The sequence below is a fragment of the Trichosurus vulpecula genome, chromosome 1, assembly GCF_011100635.1.
Source record: "Trichosurus vulpecula isolate mTriVul1 chromosome 1, mTriVul1.pri, whole genome shotgun sequence".
NCBI lineage: Eukaryota > Metazoa > Chordata > Mammalia > Diprotodontia > Phalangeridae > Trichosurus > Trichosurus vulpecula.
In genome coordinates this window covers 240,592,042-240,617,580 of record NC_050573.1, presented here as the reverse complement: position 1 = coordinate 240,617,580, position 25,539 = coordinate 240,592,042, and the positions used below count along the sequence as shown (strand labels likewise).

Genomic DNA, 25,539 nt, shown 5'->3' with positions numbered 1-25,539 from the left:
TCAGGAATGCTTGCAGATTCTCTATTTCATTTAAGTTTTATTTTTCCCCCCGTAGGATTATGCTCAATTTTGCTGGATAAGTTATAGTCTTGGCTACAAGTCTATGTCATTTGCCTTCTGGAGTAACATTCCAAGCTCTTCATTCCATCAGAGAGCTGATTGCTAAATCATGTATTCTGACTGTGACTTCTTGGTAATTCTTGGTATTCTTATAGCTTCATTTTTTTCTGGCTACTTGCGGTTTTTTTTCCTTTGACTTAGAAGCTCTAGATTTTGACTATAATGTTCCTTTGAGTTCCCATTAAGGTTTCATGAAATAACCCTGATCATAGTGTTCAGGTAGTCCAGTGATTTTTTTTTCAGTCTTTTGACTTTGTTTTAATTTTTCTTGTCACTTTGTGAAGTCATTGACTTCTGCTTGGTCCATTCTAATTTTCAATGGCAGCTAGGTGGCACAGTGAATAGAGTGCCAAGCCTGGAGTCAAGAAGACCCATTTTAATGAGTTCAAATCTGGCTTTAGACACTTAGTAGCTGTGTGACCCTGGGCAAGTCATTTAACCCTGTTTGCCTTGGCTCCTCATCTGTAAAATGAGCTGGAGAAGGAAATGGCAAAGCACTCCAGTATCTCTGCCAAGAAAACCCCAAATGGAGTCACCAAGAGTTGGATACAACTGAAATGACTGAACAACAGCAGTTTTCATCAAATTCGTTACTTGGGCGAGATTTTGTGCCTCTTGTTTGAAGTTTTTAATTCCCTTTATAATTCTTTCTTCTGTGGCTCTCATTTATTTTCTAATTTTTTTCCTGTGGTGCTCTTTTTTCATTGATAAAAACATTTTAAAACCTTTTTTTATACTCTTGCTTTATCTCTTCCAGGAATTCTAATTGAATTTGTGCCCAAGCTGTTTTTCTTTGAGGCTTTCATTTGCTTCTTCTAGATTTGTGTCTTAAGCATCCCTGTCATTACAATAGTTTTTTATGATGAGACTCTTATTTTTGTTTGCTCAATCTTCCAGCCTGCTTCCTGACTTTGGATCTGGGCTGATTCTGTTATTGCTTTCCTGAGATATTAAGTTTTTTATTATTCTAGGTTCTGAGGAACAACTCATGCCAGAGACCTGTAAACTTTCAGTGCTCGCTGAGTGTTCTGATCCAGAGCAAAATCTGATTGCTGCCCCCTTGGTCTGAACTCTGCAAATTCCTGACTTGGGTTTGGATTTAAGTAGCAGCAGACTGCAGCTAGTAGGCTCAGCCCCTATCAGCCATCTGGGAAGCTCTGCTGTTTCAGAGTGACAGCACTACAAGCTTCTTTTTCGTCTGGGATTCCTGCCTTGATTATTCTTCTGTAAGCTTCTAGACTGGGCTAGAAGCTAGAACTGAAACTCCACTCTCTTTCTGGGGGGTCTGAGCTACACAGCTGCTGCTTGCTTCTGAACTTGTTCCTTCTCAATATACTCTTCGGTGCTTTTCTACTATTTCTTGTCAAAATGCTACCTCCCTGGATCTGTGACCTAGAACTAGGTAGTAGGCAACAACATTGTCAGTTGGTATCTGTCTTCATTGCTGTCTTGGAACAGGTCTGGGGGTGCCTGGGTATGAGTCTGAGACTTCCTCTTGCCCCAGTACACAGTCCTCCTTGGGTACTTTGCTCCTGGCTACCCCATCCCCATCTAAGTGTCTTTAGATCTTTCTGATTCCTGTACCTACTTTGGCTGAAAAACATGACTCACTGTGACTTTTTCTTGGATTCCCCCATCAGGATTCAGCCTGGTGTACTTCCTAGATATGTATGGAGGAGTTGAGGCAGGTATAGGAGGCTGAGAGGAGATGAGTATGTTGTACTGCTTCCTGCTACTTGGACTTCTTGGTTTCAGCCTCTCACCCTTTATGCTTCTTAAACTTGCTTTAGGTTCCTTAAGTTTCTGTTGCTTGTGAAAGGAATTGGTCTGTTTAAAATGATACCACATCAAGAAATAAACCTATAAAGAGGTAGAATGTCTCAATCTAGGCACACTTTCAAATGTCAGAAGTCCATTATGAGACTATTCATTAGAACAGGTTACAACTAGTGATGGCTCAGAACATGAAACTTATGAGATAAAATTTGATGTGGCAAAAATTATACTTATTTAATTATTTTTTCTCCTGGGTTCCTTTGTTTTTTGCATCTGAGTGATGGGACATTGAGTACAGAAAATATAGTAACTTCATTTTGCTGTAATTGATTTCTACTCCAATTATCAAGTTTTTGTCTGCTTCTTAGAAACTGGCAAAGAAAACTAAGATGCTCTATTGATTAAAATTTAGTAATTTTTAGCTTATTTCATAACAAATTTGAGGAATAATTACTAATTTGGAATTATTGTCTTGATTGAAATTATCTTTTTAAATTTAATATGCCAAATAATAATTTTGTGAGCAGAAAAAGATAATATGTTTTTCATGTTTTTATATTAACACCGTAGGTCTGTAGAGATCACTGAAAGTAATAAACATTTCATATATTTCCATTTTCTCCTAAATTCAAGAAAAAATGGAAAAACAGTTAAAGTTTTCCCCTATAACTACAGAATTTCTAGGAGGTTTTACCTCTAATGGTGAAATTCTCTGCATCATGAGGCAGATCAGCAGCTCGGTGTTACAGAGTTCCAGTTGTTCTAAAGTTCTTTCTCATATTTTTAAAAAAATAACAAAACAAAACCTTTCTCTTTGGCTTCTTAGTGTCTTATAATCCTTGATAGATTTTTTTAAGGTGACCTTCAAAATAATTTAAAGAGATTAGAATGGCAATAAAATAAGAAATTTATTAATATTTCTTATTTCAGGGAAATCAAAGAAAAAATTTAGAATCCACAGTGTCTCAGATTGAGAAAGAGAAAATGTTGCTACAGCACAGAGTTAATGAATACCAAAGAAAAATAGAACAGGAGAATGAGAAGAGACGGAATGTTGAAAATGAAGGTAAGTGGCAGTTTTGGAATTCACTGTGGTTGAAGATCTGTGCCATGAGACTATGTTTTAGACGAAGATGTTCATTGTGGTAATAAGGTCCTGGCTCCTTAAAGTAATTCAAAAGATGCCCAGTATGAATTAAGTTTATATAGATGTCTTCTCTTTTAGCAAGGAGTGCTTTAGCACATTATAGGTGCTTAACAAATGCTCATTGATAGATTTAACAAAGTTATGGTATATTTTGGTTCTAATTTTAAAAATTGAGACAACTATAAAAGTTTAGGAAGATTTGTGAGTATTGATGGTTAAAAATTTAAAAGTGATAAAATGTATACTGTAGCTGCATAATTAGGAATCAGTTTTTAGTTTTGCATTGTGAAATCAGGATCCTTTGGCTTGCTAGAGGAAGACTAATATAGATAAATTTATCACCTATGACTATATTTGCTACTTTTTAAAAGAATTTAGCATTATTTTTCTGAGAGAAATTTTAAAATATTATGTTCATTTTTTCTAGTTTCTACATTAAAAGATCAATTGGATGACCTGAAGAAAATTAGTCAGAATTCTCAACTTACAAATGAGAAAATGGCACAGTTACAGAAGCAAGTAAGACTTCTTTTTACAATCAACTTTTGTTTTGGTGTTGTGGTTTTTATTTTTAATTAGTTTAATACATTTTTAATTAAACCACAGTTTTGTGATTCTGATTGTACTTTAGCCAAAGACCCATTTGTCTCTCTCCTAATAGCTAAAAGAAGCCAATGACTTACTGAGGACAGAATCAGACACAGCAGCAAGATTAAGAAAGAGCCACACAGAATTGAGCAAATCAGTAAGTCAGTTAGAGTCCCTGAACAGAGAATTGCAAGAGCGAAACAGAATTTTAGAGACAACCAAATCACAAGTGGACAAGGATTATTACCAGCTTCAGGCTGCATTAGAAGCTGAACGAAGAGACCGAAGTCACGGATCTGAGATGATTGGAGATCTCCAAGGTAAAGTGTTCAATAAAAGTACAGACCCAAATACTTTGGTGAAAACAGAAGTGGGTGCAGTTTAATTTCTTTAAAAGTAATTAATTCCTGGGGCAGCTAGGTGGCACAGTGAATAGAGGACCAGCCCTGGAGTCAGGAGGACCTGAGTTCAAATTTGGCCTCAGACACTTGACACACTTACTAGCTGTGTGATCTTGGGCAAGTCAGTTAACCCCAATTGCCCTGCCTTCCCCCCTCCAAAAAAAAAGGAAAAAAAGTTATTAATTCCTTAGTTATACTTCTTAAATATACAAAGAGTCTTTGATCTTTATCAGCTTGGAGGAATTCTTGGTATTGTAACTCCCTCCACCAATGCAGATTGTGGTTCTTAGATATATTTTAAAGAGTTACCTGAAGCACAGGAAGTAATCTACCCCTAGGATCACAGTTAATGAATATCAAGGCAGTATTTAAGTCTAAGTTTTTCTGACTCCAAGCCCAGTGCTCAAGTATACTCAAGCCGTAATGCCACCACCACTTCTTAAAATATTTTAATTTTTTTTACTTCGCTTTACCCTCATTAGGGTAAGTAAAACCCAGAAGGTAGACAAATGGAAAAATACATGGCTTTACAGAGGCTTTATTAGAGGAAACTACAGAACAAAAATTATATGACTTCCTTAGAATCACATAAGATTTATACTCAATGAGATTAGAATCGGGAACTGTAGTGTATCACCAAGGAGTGTTACCCATCTAGGGAACAAGGACTGAGAATGGCTTTATGCCCTATATTATATCTGCAGGAATGAGAACGTGTATGTTGAAGTATATATAGCCTTTGTTCACAGAGACTAATACTTGGGAAGGGCTGTGCTAAAGGCATTAATGAAGTTCTGTGTGAGTTTGCAAGGATGAAGGAGTGTAAGACCTAGACATACTAGTTTAGGAAACAAAACGTCATCTGCCCCAGACATATCTGAGTTTGTTTGCGCAGCTCTTCCCAACTGCTTCTCTGTTCTTTTAAGGCAACTGCGACATGGAAGAATAGGTAACTAAGGCAGTAGCAAAACAACACATAGCAAAAAAGGGATGTTTGATACTTAATCATGGTATGGAAGCACAGATAAGGTTTCACAGTTAGGTTTGGTATTAAACTCTAGTTCCATGGAGAAAATCACTGGGGTAAATTGTAAGTTCTTTGAGAACAGAAAATATGTCTTGCTTATCATTTTATCTGCCTAACAGGTATTTAATAAGTAATAGTTATTTAATAAGTAATAAATTTAATTTCTTTGGTTTTGGAAGCAGAAAAAGTAGGGCTTTCCATTGGTTCTGAAGTTATCACAGCAAACTGGATCATTTTCAGGGCTACAGGTTTAAAATATCCCAGAGTGTATGTAGCAAGAGAAAATCAATTCTATTATACTATCACAATATGATGGTTGACCCCTTTAAATTATCACAATAATCATCTGCTAGGTACATTTTGTGTTACGTTTGAATGAGAAGTATTAACTTTATGCATCAAAAAACCAAGAGGATTTTTTACCACCTACTCGATTCACCTCTGATTAGAGGCTGAATTTTAGATAACAGAGAAGAATATTGGGTATTTATTTACATTTATTTACATAGTTTTATAATGAATCAGTTCCCTAAATATCGACATAATTTTACTTTGTTATGTCTGATATGTATACAACTTAGATATGGCCCCTGTCCTGATGGAGAGCATAGTTTGGTTTGTAGGAAATAGTAGTGTGGTAGAAAGAGAACTGCTTTTGGAGTCAGAAAAACCTGAGTTCAAGGCCCATTTCTAACATTTACTAGTAATGAGTTGCTTAACCTTTCTGAGTCTCATTTTTCCCCCTCTAAAATGGAGAAGTATCTCTTGCACAAAGTTTTAAGGAAATTGTAGGCCATAAAATATTATATGTCAATGCAAACATGTTACTAGCTAAAATGTGGCAGGAAACATTCCAAAATTGGGAAATAATAAGTTGGATGGGCTTTAAACTAGACAAAGACACAAATTAAACTGCTAGCTACAGAAAATAAAACAAAAATCATTCACAACATTAATACTTATTTTCCCAGAAGTTTCCTAGAAGGTTTCATAATATAGGCCTTAATGCTTATGTAAAGAATGTCCATGAGATAGATGACCCTGTTAGCATGCTTTAATCATTTTAGTTCTAGTTTAAAACTTTTTAAATGGCAGTCTTTTAAAAAAGAACATAAAAATTAATAAGATCACAGATCTATTAAGGTATTTTGAGTAATAACTGTATATTTCAGATGAAGAAGTATATGTGGAAATTCTTTGAAAACCATAAAAGTCTACACAAACAGGAGATAATATCATTATAACTAGTACATATAATATCAAACTTTAGTTGCCACCTAACATCCTCATGGGTAGGAGACCTAATTTATAACTTTGCCAAAATCTGACCTCACAAAGATACTAAGGCACTTGTCCAATATAATACATTGAGTTCCTGGTGCAGGAAAATCTACATTATGATCCACGTCTCTTGCACTTCAACCCAATGCTCTTTACACTCAACAGTGGAAGCCAAGTAGAAGGCAAATAGAAGGTTCTCATGTAGTCTTTCATGTGTGAAGGTGGTGTAGCTATTCTGCTATCAGAAGGGTGTGTGAGTTGTGCCTTGTTTTTATCAGTAATGGGGATGGGTTTATTCTGAGTCAACACTCACCCATTTTACTGGATATATACTTGCAAACTGACTGAGACTAGCATGAGAAAGATTTTTTTTTCCTTCTTTATTCAACTATGTGATGAGATTCATGACCTTATACTCATAGATGTACTGTGCCCTACCCAATTGTTCCCACACACTTTTATTTTACAAACAGAAAAACATCAAGTTGTGGCTTGGCTCAAGTGTTACCTCCTGCAAGAGGCCTTTCCTGGTCGTCCTAGCTGCTGGTGCTTTCCTCATCAAGGCTACCTTCCGTCCATTCTATGTATATCTTATATGTATCAACTTATGTATATATGGGTTCTCCCATTAGAATATAAGCCCCTTGAGGGCAGGGACTGTTTTTCCTTTCTTTGTATACTAATTGCTTAGCATGGTGCCTGACGTATAATAAGCACTTAATCAATGCTTGTTGATTGCTTGGTGTCAGCACTCCATTAGTTCTTACTTATACATTGCATATATCAATGTAACTCATTCTACTAGCAAGAATCCAGTTATGAGCATAGGCTTGCCTAGTAGAGTATGTCTGGTGTCCTGGCACACCCTGCAAGACATTTCTCTTGGTTCTCCTTTTCCTGTTCTCTCTCCTCTTCCCTCAGGGGAAGTAGGCAAAGTACCTGGAACACCCTTCTGCGCTTCTGGGCATGTGATTCTGAAGAAGGGCACTGCTGGAGGACCCAGACATGTGAAACTGGTGATTTAAGGGAAGAGGAAAGTGACCTCTTTACATTCTTGCAGGAGACTTTGTTGAAGTCCGATTCTCACCTTTCTCTCTACCCTAGCTTATCCAGCTGGTTTCAGTTCCTGCCTTGCGCACACGTGTGTGTGTGTGTGTGTGTGTGTGTGTGTGTGTGTGTGTGTCGCGCTCTCTCTCGCTCTCGCCCTCTCTCTCTCTCTCCTAAAATGGCAGTCTTTTAAAAAAGAACTTGATTTTATAATTGATCATGATTTCTTTTAATAAATGCTTACTGATTAATTACAAATCTCTCCTAAATATATCTACCCTTTTCAGCCAGTACACACATTGTCCTAATCTTGGCTTTATCTTTGTGTAGTCTAATCTTTAGTTTCTGATTGTAATTTGTTGTTTTCATGATATCACGAAATAGAAACTTCTATTTTTAGAACCAAGAGTTAGACTGAAAACAAAAATAATGTAGCCATCCTTTTTTGTGTGTATGGAATAGCCCAGAGCAAGGTCACTACATGAAAAGAGATTCTTAAAGAAAGGGGTCATTTGTCATTTATATCACAAAAAATGTAAAATCTAGGAAGAAATGGAAAAGACAGAATTTAAGTCCCTACCACTTGTTAGAGGATATAAAGAGGAGGCAAGAGGGAGGAAGTGTGACATTAACATACACAGACACACACACACACGCTTGTTTATATATATGTTGTCTTCTCCTACTAGACTATAAAATCCTGGAGGTCAAGAACTGTTACTTTTCTCTGTGTCCCCAGGGTCTAACACAATGCCTGGCACATTGTAGATGCTTAATAATTGCTTGCCAATTGATTACTATATACAAAGCACTTCATATCCATTAAAGCCCTATATAAATGTGACTTACTGTTTTTATGTGGTTTGTACCTATAACCTGTGGGTAACCTCAGATTAATAGATTCAGAAAAGCTATGAGAGAAATTTGCCTGTAGACAAGCTGATACTAGGTGATACAATGTTCCAGTAATTTGGGGTTTTTTTTGTTTTGTTTTACATTTATAGCACCTAAACTGCATTTGTCTATGCATAAATGTACTTAATAACTTTTACCTGATTAGGGATATTTTCTGCTTCAAATTAATCTGGATGAGGAACAAACAAAGCAAAATTTATACTATCCAGAGTGTTTATGGTTTTTTTTTCCTTTTTTTTTCTTGTTAGCTCGAATTACATCTTTACAAGAGGAAGTGAAACACCTTAAACATAATCTTGAAAGAGTGGAAGGGGAAAGAAAAGAGGCTCAGGACATGCTTAATCATTCAGAAAAGGTATGGGAAGAAGTACTTCAATTTGTTTTTGGAGATAACATTAATAGATTAAGAACATATTTTTGATATTGCTATTTTAACAATAGTAAGAGAGGAATTAAATAATGTGTTCTGTATTTTAAATTTAAAATGTTTTTGTATCATATGGAGATATTTTATTAGTCAAGCTTTTTAAATGTGAGTGGGAGGAAAAAGTGCTTCAAGTAAAGAATTATGTCGTGTCTCAAAGGGGTGTGTGTGAGAGACAGAGAAGCAGAAGTAAAAATGCCTAGTAATTGAAAATGTTTAGACTTTCCTTATCTTGCATATTTCATGTTTTTTGGTTGTTGTTTCCTGGTTTTCTAGCAAAAAAGAACAACCAGCTGCTGCATATCCACCTCAGCGCAATGTGTGTTATCCCTATGACATCCCTACCCCCTGCCCACTTCCCACTGGGATTGTGGGTTCACTAGAGCCTGAAGTGTCCAGATGATTTTGCCTAGTAATGGAAGAGAGAAGGAATAGCGGGTATATCTGGTAAAAGTTAGAGGTGCCAGAAATTAGGGTTAGGTTAGATTGAGACAATATTTCTTAATGGGTATAAATGATTTTCTTGTCCAAAGAAGAATGGTAAGTTTTTGGTAGATACTATTTGCTTCTCATCTATCAAAACATGTTCAACCACAATCTATAAGGAAAGAAGCAACAAATTAGAAATAAAGAATTATTTCACTCATTTCCAGCTGTGAATCTACTTGATGTTCTTTAAGCCCCTAAGAACATTCCTCTACACATAGGTGACTGTTTCAAAGGACAAAAAAAATGTTTATTCAAAGGGAAAACAATTTCCTTGTTTTTTGTTATTGATATTGTTATTTGGGATCTGTTTTAAGGAAGGAAAAATATCTAATTAAACATGCTGTCATTATTTCATGTCATTAATAATGAAAATAATGGATATTTGAGGTCTCTGGCAGTTTTTATTTTATAACTATATATGACTTACTCCTATATTGCAGGAAAAGAATAATTTGGAAATAGATTTAAACTACAAGCTAAAATCATTACAACAAAGATTAGAACAGGAAGTAAATGAGCATAAAGTGACTAAAGCTCGTTTAACTGACAAGCATCAATCTATTGAAGAGGCAAAATCAGTTGCAATGTGTGGTAAGTGTTAATTTTTATATTTCCCTGTAAAATTAGCAGAAAGCTAATAGCTTTAAATAATTTTTGTAAACTTTGCATTTTGACTAATCATAGTTTCAACCAGACATCAGTATTTTAATTCTCAAAAGAAAACCCAACACTTTTAAAAAATTTTTTTATTTTAATTAATATCTTTTGTTTTTCAGTCACCCTTTTCCTGATTATATTCCTTAGCTATCTCCTACCCAGCCATCTCTTCTAACAAAGAATAAAAAAAAAAATTGGTTCAGCTAAATTAACCAGTACATTAGTTGATTCTGACAGGTTATGTAAAACTCCAAATCTAGTCCCCAATCCCTTCAAAAAAAGGAGGGACATACTTTTTTCTTGTCTTCCTCTGGGGCCAAAATTGTTCATTGTAATTATATAGTTTTCAGTTTGGGCCTTGGGGTGGAGAGGGAGAGGTCTTTTCATTTATGTTGTTGTCCTCATTTTGTGTATTGTTTTCCTGGTAATTTGTTCTTGGCTCTGCATCAGTTCATGTAAATATTGCATGTGCTTTTCTGAATTCCACTTTTTTATCTTAAAGCACAGTGATATTCTGTCATAGCTGTATACCACAATTTCTTTGGCCATTACCTAACACAGCAAACACACACACACACACACACACACACACACACACACACACACACACACACAATGTATATGTGATATGTTTTTGTTTGTTTCATTAAATATTTCCCATGTGCATGTAAAAAAAATTTAATACTCTTTTTTAAAAATTTTGAGTTCCAAATTCCCTTCCTTCTTCTCCACCCCCCTTTTTGAGAAGGCAAGCAGTTTTGGTATCGATTATACATGTAAAGTCATGCAAAACATATTTCCATATTAGCCATGTTGCAAAAGAAAACACAGTATTGTGTAAATGGATGTGTATACATGTATATATATTTTTGCTAATTTGGGGAGAAAATTCTTAGCAAAACAAGGGATAGAAGAGAAAACAAAAGGTAAAATAGATCATACATTGGTTACCTGAAATTGCAAAGCTTTTTTTACAAGAGCAAAATTGATTCAGCTAGGATAAAATAAGAAGCACGTGATTGAAGAAAAAAACTGATGCATCATGTATCTCTGATATGGATCTGATATCTAAGATAAAAGGGGATTAACACCAATATAGAAGACCAAGATCTATTCCCCATTGGGTAAGCTGTTAAAAGGATATGAAGAAACAGTTCTTAAGAAAACAATTACAAACTGTTAACAACCACATAAATGTTTACATCAATATCCCTAGTAATAAGAAATGCAAAGTAAAACAATTTTGAGATTTCCCCTTCTCTTGGTACAGTCCTTCATCATTTCATATCTGTGCCATTGCAGTAGCTTTCTGGTTCATCTCCCCACCTCACATCTCTTTCCATTGTAGCCCATCTTTCGTTTGACTGCCAAACCGTACTTTCTAAAGTACAAGTCTGACCTTGTCACACCCCTACTTAGTAAACGCCAGCAACTCCTTTCTCCAGGATGAACTATAAAATAATATTTTGGCATTTTAAAGCCATTCACAACCTGCTTCCTACATTTATAGTAGTCTTAATTTACTCTCCAACATCAGCTCTACAATCCAGTAATACTGCCCAACTTACTGTTTCTTGCACGCTACAACTCACCTTCTGAATTCATACCTTTTCACTGACATGGGCCCCCATGCCCGAAGTGTTTATCTTCCTGACCCGTACCTCTTGGCTTCCCAGACCTCCTTCAAAACTAACCTCAAATACAACCATTTACAAAAGACCTTTCCCTGTCTTCTCTACTGCTAGTGCTTTCCTTCCTTCTGAGATTACTACCCATTTACACTGAATAGATCTTGTGTGTGTGTGTATGACACATACATACATATATGCACATGTGACATGGAGAAGGATATATTCAGGAATGAGTGTGATATAAAAACAAAAGGCATTAGTTTTTAAAAGAAAATGTAAAGGAGGAGTCAGTTCCGTGTGTGGAAGTGCAGTACCTAGAAATGGTCATGTAACAACAAAAGACATCAATAAAGTTTACTTGTAAATGTTCTTAAGTGCTTACAATTTGGAAAACAAAATCTGCCATGAGAAAAGACATTTATTTTTATTATATGTTAAGTATTTGTTGGTCATCTGTTATGTACAGGGCAATGTGGAAAGTACAAAAGAGGACTGGTCCTTGCTTAATCTTCATTTTTAGCTGCTACTGCATTTCTAATTTTCATCATCTTTTTCCCGTCTTCTGTTGGCTTGGAATGAAGACTGTTTCAATATATGTTCCAGACTTGCTCTTTGCCTCCAGATAACCAAAAGGTTACTGATAAATGACAGATAACCTTTGGCCCAGTCTGTCTACTACATTGGAAGAGTCTACTACATTATTCAGTTTTTTTATATACTTCCTGTAATGATTTGCTTATAAAAACACCCAACTATACAAAAACTTGTTAGTGATACTTCATATTATCATACATGTTACAAACACTTGGCATGCATTTTGTTGATTGAACCATTTTGAATGAATAACAAAATTGTCTCATTAAAAGCCAATGTAATTGTTAAGAACTAATTTAATTCCATCATTTTGTAGAAATGGAGAAGAAACTGAAAGAAGAGAGAGCAGCACGAGAGAAAGCTGAAAATAGAGTTGTTCACATTGAAAAGCAGTGTTCCATGTTAGATGTTGACTTGAAACAGTCTCAGCAGAAACTGGAGCATTTGGTGGAACACAAAGAAAGGATGGAGGATGAAGTAAGAAAAAAGGATACTGTTGTTGTTCTTAGTGTGAAAGAGAAACAGCTGTATGTTAAAGAAAGTGTGCGAAAGAGGAAGATAACTATGTTATCAATTAAAATAGTATAGATGATTTGTATTAAGGACATAGCTTGATATTAAGCTATGCCTATGTTATAAATGAATGATGAACGGAAAAGGATTTATTGAGTGTTTGCTATGTTTCAAAGGCTGTGCTAAGTGCTGGGTTAGCAAACATAAAAGACAAGCCTTGCTTTCAAGAAGCTAACATTCTAATTAGAGGGAGACAACATATATAGGAGGGTTCAGCTGCTGGAAGAATGGCAAGGCCCAGTGACCCTAAGGGTGCATCCAGCAGGTAAGATAGCAGTGGTGGAGGTCCAAAAGGCAGTCAGTCATATGATAAGGCCCAGTGGTCTTCACTCTTACTGGAATGATTGTAGTTGGTTCCTCCCTGCTCATGTAAACAGTGTGAATGGCCATGTCTGCTCCTGAGTGTGGGAAAGCTAGCGTAATCTAGCCCATGATTGTTAGAAAGAGGAGAACAGAGAGAGAGCCCAAGGTTTTGAGTAGAGAGAAAATTTGTATTCCTTCCTTTAGGGATGTAAGTGGTATGGGGAAAGGGGGTTTGGGGGAAGTAGCAGTAGCCAACCAAGGAGTTGGGAAAGAGGAGAAAGGGTATTGATTGACAGAAAAATTGGAATGTAGGGCTCCCAATGGTATCTGTTCTACTGGTGCTTTTATTGTCTGGTGAGATCGAGGTGGTTGGTATGCTGAGGGAAAGAAAAGGACCTATGATACCTATTATTTGTTTTCAATAAGTATTTTGATAGGGGAGACCTGTGATTTTATTGGTTTGAATACTTCCTACAAAATTTGGCGTCAGTAAATACTTATAAACTGCCCATTCCCTTAAGCATTGTGAATATAAAACAAAATGACAGAAATTCACCTCCAACTTTAGAGGAACTTACTGTCTGATAAAATAATCTTTGATTATAAGACATGCTCTAAGACATGCTGTAACTCGAAGTAAAACCTAAAACATAGTTTTAACTAAAAAATCATATGAAGAAGAGCAAGTATACATGTCAGAAGAGATTTAACTTAAGAGTACATGGATTGATTTAATTTGACTTAAAATATTTTATTTTATAGCTAATATGTGTTAGATAAGTGACAGAATCACAAACTCAGAATTGGAAAGGATTTCAGAGGAAGTCAAGTTCAACTTGTACATGAAAAATGATCTCCTGTACAATACCAGTATAGCTTTAGAAAAAACTTTTTTATCTTTCCTTTTTTTCATCAGTTTTAATACTACTTATGTTGTTGTTGAAAGGCTTTGTCACACTTTTGTGTTTACTACCTGCCCTAGCTTTGAACAGTGAACCTTTGAGTCAGGAATCAGTTGGTCATCAGACATTTATTAGGCAGTTACTGTATTCCAGGCACTGTCCTAAAGTCTTAGAATAAAAAGAAAAAAACAAAAACTAGTCTCTGCCATCAAGGAGCTTACGTTACATTACAAACAACATATACATTAAACACACAGGATAAATACAAAGCAAATGGAAAAACAATGGCAGCTGGGGGACTGATGGGGAACCTCCTATAGGAAGTGGTAACTGAGCCAAAGCTTAAAGGAAGGTCATGGACTCTTAAAAAGCAGAGGGCAGGAGGGAGAGCATCTTGAATCAGGATTGGCAAGTAGGTTAAGTATGGCTAGACCACAGAGTACATGGAGGAAAATACTATGTAAAAAAAACCTGGAAAGATAGACCAGGTTGTGAAGAGCTTTAGATGCCAAACAAAACAGCATATATTTGATCCTAGAGGTATTAAAGGACCATTGGAGTTTATTGAGTGGGGGGTCAGCATGGTTAGTCCTATGCTTTAGGAAAAATCACTTTGGTACCTGTGTAGAAGATGGATTAGAGTGGGAGAGATCTATGTCCTGCTCACTAATTGTGAGTTCTGCATTGGGCCCTCTTCTCTTTTTTTCTCTTTCTTTCTCTATATGTGTTTTTTCGCTGATGTAGTACTGTCATCAGCTTCCACAGGTTCATTGATCATCTCTACACACGATGATTCCTAGATCTGTTTATCTAACCCTAGTTTCTCTTCAGAGCTCAAGTCTTGCATCACCACCTGCCATTGGATACTTTGAACTGAATATCTCTGAACCATCTCAAAATTCAAGGCTCTAAAGTAGAACTTATTATTTTCCTTTGCTTTCCCCCTAACCCCCCAACCCAACCCTCCTCCAAATTTCTCACTTACCGCTGAAGGTACCACTTTACTTCGGCTCACCCAGTGTCATCCCAGATTTCTCACCGTACCTATCCATTCATTTGTCAAATCCTACATTTTATTTTTCTACAGTATCTCCTACACATCCCCTTCTCCCTATTCACAGAGCTACCATCCTAGTTTAAGTTCAGTCACCTCTCACCTGGACTATTACAGCAATAACTTTCTATAGTAATTACATTTCCCTGCCTCAACTCTTTCACTGCTTCAAACCATCTGCCATGTTTTTAAGAAAGTGAGTCCTATGCTCTTGCTCAGCATGTTTTCAGGATATGACCCTTCCACATATTTTCAAACCATATTTTCACTACTTTTTAAAAAATTTTACATGGTCATGAATAATACTCTTAGAAGAAATCTGGAAAGCATCACTAAAGATGATTGGGTCTTGGGAAAGGAACTGAAGACCTTAGGAGTTAGTGGTTTTCTCACTGCTGCTTATCAAATGCAAGGACTTCCGAAGAGAAAGGCACATTTGGAAATAAATAATCTTGTTTTAAAAATGGTTTCCTGAGAATGGGATTCAGATTTTTTTATTTAAAATAAGTGAAGGACTCTTGTTTAGAGATAGAATATACCTAACAAAGACTAATAAAACTATATTTTGTTGGAATCTTGAAAATCTAAACAGAAGGGTGTTAAAATAAAAGGAAGGGGAAGGGGGAAAACTGCTCATATATATCCATAAGCCTAGATACAATAGATGCTATCTGTAATGGAGTAAGAAGAATAACTTCTTAGGTAGAGCTACCAAAAAATCTATGAATTAAGCCAAGAATAAGTGCATGACTTAGTGTAGCTATATCTGAAGCATGGATGATAAGCCTAGTGAACTGGTATTCCTAACTAAGGAAAACGATTTAAACTCAAGCCTTGGGATGATGAAACCTATGATCGAAATACAAGTCTCAAAGAACATATTTGATTTAGAAGGAATTGAATAGTTATAAGACTGGGTGTGAATAAATTCAGGAACAAGGCAGAGGGAGGTTTGGAGAACTGCATGCTATAAAGCATTTAGGTCAAAAAAAGTGGAGGCAAAAACAGAAATAGTATTATCATTGATATATACTATAGATACCTGGACAAAAAGAGGAAATAGATGAATTCAGAAAAATCATAAGACTGACAATAGAGGCAATGATGAAGGCTATTAATATCTGGACAACTACTCAATTTTTCTTTCTGCTAAAAGCAGATGATGAGAGGGATAGGAGGTTAATTTTCATCCCTTAAAAGGTAGAGCAAGAAATTAGAGGAACTTCTCTTCTATACCAACAAAGAAAAACTAAATGATGAGAATGTGGGGCGGGGAGGGGGCAGGGAGAGGAAGGAGAGGAAAAAGTGCCTGCTCCACCTTAGAATTTGTGATAGAGGAAAGGAAAACTAAGCAAAATTTAACATAGACACTAGCTTTGGGGAAATTAGATTTCAGATGTTTCATGGAGAGGGATACATGGCATCCCATGGATTAAAATTCTCCAAAGGAAGTCAGCCTCAAAGATTCTAAATATATAAAAAGAAACAATTCTTATGAGAAAGAAAAGGGAGAAACGAGTTAGATATTATAAAGGAACTAATGTGGATACACATGGAACTAAATAACCAATATTTATTTTTTTAAACATACAGAAGATAGAAGCAAACAAGTCAGTAGGATAGATACAAAAACATGGCATAGTGCTGAAGTAATTGTCAGACTCAGAACTGTGACTGGTGAGGAAATCTAAGGATAATATAAAAGGTCGGGCCCCAAAGGGAGCTTATAGGGAATTGAAATCCAAGGTAAATAGGAAAATTAAGGGTAACTAGCTTCCTTTGTGTCAGGCGTGTGTGTTTCTCACCTATTCAAGAACTTAACTATGTATATTGATGCATGATTTGGAAACTTAGTGGATCAAAATGAGAACACTACAGATAGTTTTTACTCTAGCAGTCAAGAAGGAGTAACTTAAATATCTGTAGTTCTGTAACCATTTTCCTCTTTGATCTAAACACATCTGTCAACTTTAGACTTAAACTGTCTAAATAAATGTTCTTAGACCATTTATATGATCACTCTGATGTATGGGACCTCATTTTTCTGCATGGGCAGCATAGCTTATATAGAGCAAACAAGGTTGTGCAGCTCTTGCTGCTCATCAAACAAAAGTTTTCTTTAGTCTTTTAAGGTATAGAATGGGTTAAAAGAGAAGGTAGTGTTTGGAGAGATTTGATCTCCATCTTCCCAATAGGAAATTGTTCTTTTTCTAAATCTCCTGCTTCTCCCAATAATGATTCATTCAGCTTGATATTAGAACTTTGGTTCATGATGAGACTGGGTGATGCTTGGACTCCAGGACCCTCCCTGGAAAGGAAATTTCTGCTTGGAGATTGCATTAGGAAAAGCCCTTTTGCCTCTCTAGTTTGGTAGGAGGCTAGCACTTGGAAAACAGAGTGGTATGTATAATGCTGGACCCGGTCTTAGGAAGACCTATGTTCAAATTCTGCCTCTAAAACTTACTGGTTGTGTGAACATGGGTGAGTGACTTTATCACTTTGAGCCTCAGTTTTTCCTTCATCTGTAAAATGAGGATAAAGAGTACCTAGAGGACCTATGTTACCGGGTTGTGAGACTCAAATGAGATAATCTATATGAAACATTTTGATGGTAGTGTTACTATTTTTTTTTGGAAGGGGGGGGCAGGGCAATTGGGGTTAAGTGACTTGCCCAAGGTCACACAGCTAGTAAGTGTGTCAAGTGTCTGAGGCCAGATTTGAACTCAGGTCCTCCTGACTCCAGCACCGGTGCTCTATTCACTATGCCACCTAAGTGCCCCAGTGTTACTATTTTTAATGAGTTGACATCACCAAGCCCAGGAAACTGCATTCCAAGGTGCTAAAAGAACAGTGATATTTAAAAGATTGTGGCGAATGGGAGACACATCATAGAACTGGAAAAGAATATTTGAGTTTTCAAAAAGTTGGAAGAAAATAAGAGACTCAAAACTATAGACAATGGACTTGGTTTCATTTTCTAGCAAAATTCTAGAATGTATTCCCATACACACAGAGGTGTCAGAAGTTAGGTTTTTGAAGCTAAGTTTGTAACTCCCCACTAATAGCTAGATTTCAAAGTTAATAGGGCTTATCAAAAATTCTTTTTAATAGGTTCATTTAAGAGTGCTTAGATGCTCTCAAATAAGTTAGGGAACTATAATGGGCATTAAGGGTTATTAAATATACTTTCAAATAAAAACTAAGCTAATTGCAAAAGTATGTATGTTCCAAAGTATTTTTTTATTCATAGGTTAAGAATCTAACACTGCAGCTGGAGCAAGAATCAAATAAGCGGTTACTGATTCAGAATGAATTGAAAACTCAAGCTTTTGAGAAGGACAATTTGAAAGGGTTAGAAAAGCAAATGAAACAAGAAATCAATACATTGTTAGAAGCAAAGAGATTATTGGAATTTGAACTAGCTCAGCTCACGAGGTAAGTTTTGATAAAATGAATATTTTAAGTGAATTTTCCTATCATTGGTCCAGATTTAGTCCAAATACCTGTTTAAAGCTTCACAACAATAAGAAAAATAGCCAGTTCTATCATTGGTTAGATTACTTTCACCTTAAAAGCTTGTCTATTCTTAAGATGGTATGCTGTCTATTTTTCTCCTGCAAATAATTTTTGTTTAAAAATGTTATCGTAAACTTACTGTCAACAAAATTTCATGTTCATAATAAGAAATAAAATTTTATGTCACACCTTTCCCATTTAACAGGTAGAATCAAGCAAATTGACACATGAGGACTTTTAAAATGTTTTTGTTCTGTTATCCTTTCCAGTTCTTCCTGAAGCTCTGCTACTTGTGTTGTGGTGTTTTGTTTTTTTTTCTTTTTTGCACTATGGTTTTCAGTGTGTATACAGTGATAGTTCTGCTGATTTTTATTCGCATAACTGTGTGTAGGTCTTTCCCATTTTTTTCTTTGTATTGCTCCAGTAGGATTATATTTCCATGCCATAGTTAGCTCAACTATCTTCCAGTTGTTGTACTATAGTGAGCTGTTTCCTTTCTTTAGGAGGTGGTGGACATTTCAAATAGAGTAGCTATGAATACTTTTGTAAACTTTAGCCTTTTTCCTCTTTTTATGATGTTTTTGAGATGAAGTCCTAGCCTTTCAACTGCTGGGTCAAGAGGTATGATTATTTTAATGGCTCTTCAACTACTTTTGCTGGGCAGCTAGGTGGCACAGTGGATAGAGCACCAGGCCTGGAGTCAGGAAAACCTGAGTTCAAATGTGGCCTCAGATGTTTACTCGCTGTGTGACCCTGGGCAAGGCACTTAACAATGTTAAGCTGAAGAAGGAAATGGCTCCAGTATCTTTGCCAAGAAAACTCCAGATAGGGTCCCAAAGAGTTGGACATAACTGAAATGACTGAACAAACTACTCTTGCTATGTTATAAATATTTCAACCAGTCTGCAGTCCTCCCCAAGGAGTATATTAAAATGCCTACTTCCCCACTACCACCAGCATTTAATTTTTGCTGGGTTTTTTTAAAGTGGATGTAAAGTAGTATCTTTTTTTTTCTCAACACATTAACTGGATTTTTATTTTTATTTTTCAAAATAAGAAACTGAAATTCATTTACTGAGTGAAGTGAACATAATGTCCATTCCAAACTCAATTTTTACTTTAGTCACTTATCAACTGCGTGACCCTGGGCAAGTCACTCAACTTTTCCTTTTTTTTTTTAATTAAGATTTTTTATTTTTAGTTTACAACACTCAGTTCCACATAACTTTGAGTTCCAGATTTTCTTCCTCCCCGCCTCCCCCCGTCCCTCCCCAAGATGGCATGGAATCTGATATGTCTTCTACGTATAACTTCACATTGAACTTATTTACACAATAGTCAAGTTGTAAATAACAATTATGACCAATGGAGTGAATCATAAGAAAGAAGAAACAAAACCAAAAAAAAAAACAGACAAAAACAAAAGAGAAAAAAAGGGGAAAAAAAAGTTGAGCATAAAGTATGCCTCAATCTGCATTCAAACTCCATAGTTCTTTCTCTGGATGTAGATAGCTCTCTCCATCATGAGTCCTTTGGAATTGTCTTTGCACCTTGTGTTGCTGAGAGGAGCCCAGTCTATCAGGGTTAGTCATCACAGAATACATATATCTGTGGTTGTGTATAATGTTCTCCTGGTTCTGCTCCCCTCGCTCAGCATTATATCATGTAGGTTTTTCCAGTTTATTATGAAGTCTGTATCATCCCCATTTCTTATAGCACAGTAGTATTCCATTACCTTCATATACCACAGCTTGTTCAGCCATTCCACAATTGATGGGCATCTCCTTGATTTCCAGTTCTTTGCTGCTACAAAAAGAGCCGCTATTTTTGTATATATGGGTCCTTTTCCCACTTGTGTGATCTCTTTGGGATACAACCCTAGAAGTGGTATTGCTGGGTCAAAGGGTGTGAACGGTTTTATAGTCTTTTGGACATAGTTCCAAATTGTTCTCCAGAATGGCTGGATCAGTTCACAACTCCACCAGCAATATAACAATGTTCCAGTTTTCCCACATCTTCTCCAGCATTTGTCATTTTCCTGTTTTGTCATTTTATCCAATCTGACAGGAGAGATGTGGTAACTAAGAGTTGTTTTGATTTGCATTTCTCTAATCAGTAGTGATTTCAAGCATTTTTCATATGCCTATAGATATCTTTAATTTCTTCCTCTGAAAACTGTTCATATCCTTTGACCATTTCTCAATTGGGGAATGACTTGTATTCCTATAAATATGGCTCAGTTCCCTGTGTATTTTAGAGATGAGGCCTTTGTCAGAGACACTGGTTGTAAATATTTTCTCCCAGTTTTCTGTTTCCCTCCTAATCTTTGTTGCGTTGGCTTTTTTTACACAAAAACATTTCAATTTAACATAAAAGTAGTATCTTAAAGTTATCTTGATTTGCATTTTTCTGATTATTAGGAAAATTTTATTATCTTTTTTTGTTGGTTTGGTTTTGTTGTTGGAAGGCAGGGCAATTGGGGTTAAGTGACTTGCCCAAGGTCACACCGCTAGTAAGTATGTCTGAGGCTAGATTTGACCTCAGGTCCTCCTGACTCCAGAGCCAGTGATCTACTCACTGCACCACCTAGCTGCTCTGAAAATTTTATTATCTTATTATGGAGTTACTAATAGTTAAAGTAATTTGTATTTTAAAGGACTGTTGGCACCACAGGATCACTGATTTCCTCCGTGATATTTTCTCTGACCTTCATCTTTTAGCAAGCTCCAGTATTGAGTTTACTCTTGACTCCTGTTTTCTAAGCTCCTTCTGTTTTCTAACAGTACCACTCTTCCTTTCTGAAAGCGAAGTGCCTTCAACATCTAGCTTACCTCTCAGGAAGGGAGCCTTGACTGTGCTCCTTGAGAACAGCAAATAAATAAATAAGCAGTTCAAGGGAAACATAAGAAAACTGCAATGATAAATCAACAGAAAAAAAGTTGTAATTTACAAAGGTCTCATTAATTCTTTTGGTCCTTCCTATTTGTGGAGGACAACATCCTAGGCTAACAACCCCCTTCCCCTCCACTTCCCCAGTTACTTCTACCAGGTATTACCTTTTGGAGACAGTTGGTTTAGTTCTTTTTTATGTAGATCATAGGTTGAGGTTTTGAAGGGACCTTGGACATCATCTTGTCAAACCACCTCATTTTACATTTGAGGAAACTAAGATCCCAGAGAGGTTAAGAGACTTATCCAGAGTCACAAAAGTAATAAATGGTATAGAGATTTGAATTCGATTCCTCTAACTCTTGACTCAGCCCTTTAATCTACAGGTAATAATTTTTTAGATCCTATGCCAAACTCAGATTCTTTTCTTTTTCAAATTCCTAGCCTCTATTTAATGTGCTTCTCACCAAATTCCCTAATTTCCAACTCATTAATAGGATAGAGATAAGAGAGAAGCCCTGAGCCAGCAAATTAAATAATCAGTATCTGTTCTTGGCCTTATGTTTTTAGGGAACAGTTTCATCCTCCTTTTCAAATTGCTGAATCATACATAAATCACCTTTCTTTTTATATTGTATATTCACAATGAAAATGAATACTTTGCACACACAGTAAAAATCCGCCCTCCGCCTTTTGTTTCTAGTCCTTACCCCCAACCAACCGTTCAAGGGTATCAATGCTCTTAAGATATCAAAAGAACCAGTGTCTTTGCTGAGTTGAGAATTAGGAAGATCTGGCTTACAGGTCATGCAGCCTATAGGAAAATACCAAAACGTGATACCACCGGTTGTACATCTAGATTACCTCTTGTTTCAAAAGTAGTTATAATAATTTTTTCATTTGTTAGAATATTCTAAGGAGTGACTAGACGGAGAATCTGTTTCATGAAATACATACATACACATTCTTTTTCTCTCTTTGGATGTCCCTCTATTTTGGTTTCGTTGTCTTTCTGTCTTTGATTATGGGCCTATTTTTCTTTAAACATATTTACATACGTCTTTCTGTGCCCCTCTCTGTCTTCCTTTTTATCAGTTTCTCTTTATTAGGCTATCTCTTTCTCTGTCATTGTCCTCTTTATTTCTCCTTCCTTCTCTCCCTTTTCCTTAACTAACTATAATATATAACTTCAGCTTTTTTAAAATGAGATTTATGTTCTCTTTTGGTTTCTCTTTCAGTCCCCCAAACTACTCAGCTAAGTTGTTTTTACAATTAAAATCATTCCCTGGTTGTTTTTTGGTTGTTTTCTTCGTGGATAGTTGGTCTTCACTAAGAAAAAGGTTCTTTATGCAATATTTTTTTCAACAGTGAAATGGCACCAGTACTATAAACCAGTACTATATAACTGAATTATTGAGTTATATATTAGTAGCATGGGAATGTATTTAAAATAGAGCTATTTCAGCAATCCAGTTTTTATTTTAAATAGGTTCTACAACTATTTTCCTCACTCTATTATAAGCAGATATATTTACTTTTTTCTCTTTTTTCTGAAGACAATATTGTGGAAACGAAGGACAGATGCGGGAACTACAGGATCAGCTTGAAGCTGAACAATATTTTTCAGTAAGTTTTAGAAGGTTTTGTTGATTTTTGTAGAGGAATTTTGATTTATTGTGTTTCATTAATTTACTTTTCTACTTTCTGTTCTCAGTATAAAACTGAAAAATATATTGTTTCCATAGTAAAAAGAAAAGTTAGTTCAGCTGCATCTTTTATTTCCCTGCTTCTCATAAGTTCCCAGTAGGTCATTGATTCTGTAAAGTTTTCTATAATATTAAATTCTATCTTGTATGTTGAATTTAAACCAATATGACTTGTTGGCTAAAAGATGAAAAGCACATTCAATGAAGTGCCAGTTCCTTGAACATATTCTGTATTATTGCACAGCATTGAGCCTATAACATTGTCCTGTTTTACTGCATTGCTAATGGGAAAAGGATCAAGCACAATGTCACTGACTACTGAAAACAGCCTTGTTGTTGTAGGATAAATTTAGAATTTTAATGAATCTGCTTTCCTCATAGGTATGAGTTGCCACTTTATCTTCTTTCCCCTACCCCCTGCATATTGCAAAAATAGAAGTTTATTCTCATAACAAACCAGAAAGTCCAGTTGATAGAAAATAATCTGGCATTTTAAAACCTTGGATATAGGTTAAAAAGAAATCCTTTCATGTGTTTTGCATTTAAGATGAACCATAATTTCTCAAGTTGTTCTCTATAGAATGTAGTAGTACATACTAAATTCTTTCATAATCTGCTCAAACTTCTTAATTATTGTAAGAGAACTTTTTTTTTCAAACATGAGTTATGAATGTGTGCAAGTTACGAATGAGGGCCAAGATTTGCCTGGTTTGGTACTTTCAAAATACTGTGTTTTAAACTCTTTTAAGATAAGAATAAAATATATTAATATGATGAGCCCCTGGAAGCAGAGGTTTCCTAAAGAGGAGGAAACCAATCTAGGTCAGAAAATGGAGCTGGTCAGAAGTCCCATGCTGCTGTGGCACCAGGCCTGTGAGTTAGCCCCCAGTATTTCCAGCCTTGGATAGATAGAAAGACCTAGTCTTTTTTTTTTTTTTTTTTTTAAGGAAGGAAGAAAAAGATAAGAATAAGTAATCAGTATGTATGGTATGGAACTTCAGTGAACTCTTGCTTATAATGCTCAGAACCAGAGTATTATTTTCCATCCCCGTGTAGGTTTCCTTTGTGAAGCTCAATATTTCAAGATTAAAAGAGAGATGAGAGAATGTAACTCTTAATGATAGAATGAAACACTTTAGGACATGTAAACACTTAAACTAGCTCAAGCCGTCATCATTCTTATTTTATTTGTATTGCCGTAGGATCCATGTAGCATGTCTTTGGAGAAGTGAATTTTCTTTTCCTTATCTTTTAAAAAAATATTTTACTAATGCTCTTTTTGCATAAGCCACTATCACTTCCCAATGCCATACTACTCTCCTTCTTCCCCGCTGTCCATTAGAAGTGTCACCAGTGTCAAAGAAATACTGCTAAGCATGTATTGGCCATGTCTGAAAATATGCCTCATTGCACATCCACATGTCACAACTTCTCTAATAAGAGACAGGCAATATACTTTAATTGCAATCCCCTGGGGTCATTGATTGGCTTTCTTAAATCTTTCACGGTTGTGTCCATTTACAGTATTGTAGACATCTTGTAAACTACTCTCCTGATTCTGCTTAACAAGTCTTTCTTCAAGGAGTCATTACTTTGCAGGATGAGTATTTCTTGCAGATATCACTTCACTAGATGATGCTTTTAACTTTTGCCTTCCCCACCTTTTATTTCAGTAAAGAAGTGTAATTATAAAAGTTAAGGGACTATATATCAAAGTTGGGAAGTGTTAGATCCTTCAGAGTCAAGGAATTCTTTTGAAATTAAATTTTGTAGTATTTATACGCTGTTGAGAACTTAAATGATAGATTTGAATAAGAAAATGGAAAATATTTTGCAGACAGTGTTAACTTTATGAATTGATATGTAGTTATTAAGGTCAAGTGATTTGCTTGCTAGATTATCTTACTCAATTCAGTTAAATTGTTTTTTAACTGGCTATATAAAAATCACTTATTTCTCTTTGGTACTTGTTTTGCAGACACTTTATAAAACTCAGGTAAAGGAACTTAAAGAGGACATTGAAGAAAAAAATCGAGAAAATCTAAAGAAAATACAGGAACTGCAAAATGAAAAGTATGTCCATTTTATTTTGGCTCAGAAATCACAGTAAAGTGATCTTAGGTTTTAGTTTGAAATTATTCACTAAAACTAATGAAGTTAGCTCAGTCTATCCAGTCCTGTGCAGTATTTTTATTTCTGGTCCAGGAATAATTTACACAGGTTTGAACTAAGGACTTTTACCTTCTGTGATGAAAATGTTTGACAAGCAAATTAATAGTATGAAAAGATTAAAAAGAGAAATATTCAACATCTTAAGAAAATAAACTTTTCAAGTATGCTTGAATACTCTAAGACAGCTGTTGTATAAACAATTGAAGTATTAAAGTTTATCCTTATTTAGTCATTAAAGTAAGTCTCCTAGAAACTTTTACTAGAACTACATTTTATTAATTTTGCTTCAACATTTAATTCAACAGACATTTGTTAAACATTTAACTT

The 25,539-nt window shown here is 35.6% G+C and overlaps 1 protein-coding gene across 2 annotated transcripts in view; it reads left to right on the top strand.

Annotated features, from left to right (window-relative positions):
* The window catches only part of ROCK1 (Rho associated coiled-coil containing protein kinase 1), a 147,331-nt gene that overhangs the window by 98,511 nt on the left and 23,281 nt on the right, over positions 1 to 25,539 (top strand). For both annotated transcript variants that reach the window (XM_036755897.1, XM_036755889.1), the window contains exons 14-22: positions 2,827 to 2,962; positions 3,471 to 3,562; positions 3,705 to 3,951; positions 8,551 to 8,657; positions 9,656 to 9,806; positions 12,414 to 12,574; positions 18,180 to 18,364; positions 22,891 to 22,960; positions 25,019 to 25,113. In XM_036755897.1, coding sequence (XP_036611792.1) covers positions 2,827 to 2,962; positions 3,471 to 3,562; positions 3,705 to 3,951; positions 8,551 to 8,657; positions 9,656 to 9,806; positions 12,414 to 12,574; positions 18,180 to 18,364; positions 22,891 to 22,960; positions 25,019 to 25,113 — 1,244 coding nt within the window. The remainder of the gene's footprint in view (positions 1 to 2,826; positions 2,963 to 3,470; positions 3,563 to 3,704; positions 3,952 to 8,550; positions 8,658 to 9,655; positions 9,807 to 12,413; positions 12,575 to 18,179; positions 18,365 to 22,890; positions 22,961 to 25,018; positions 25,114 to 25,539) is intronic.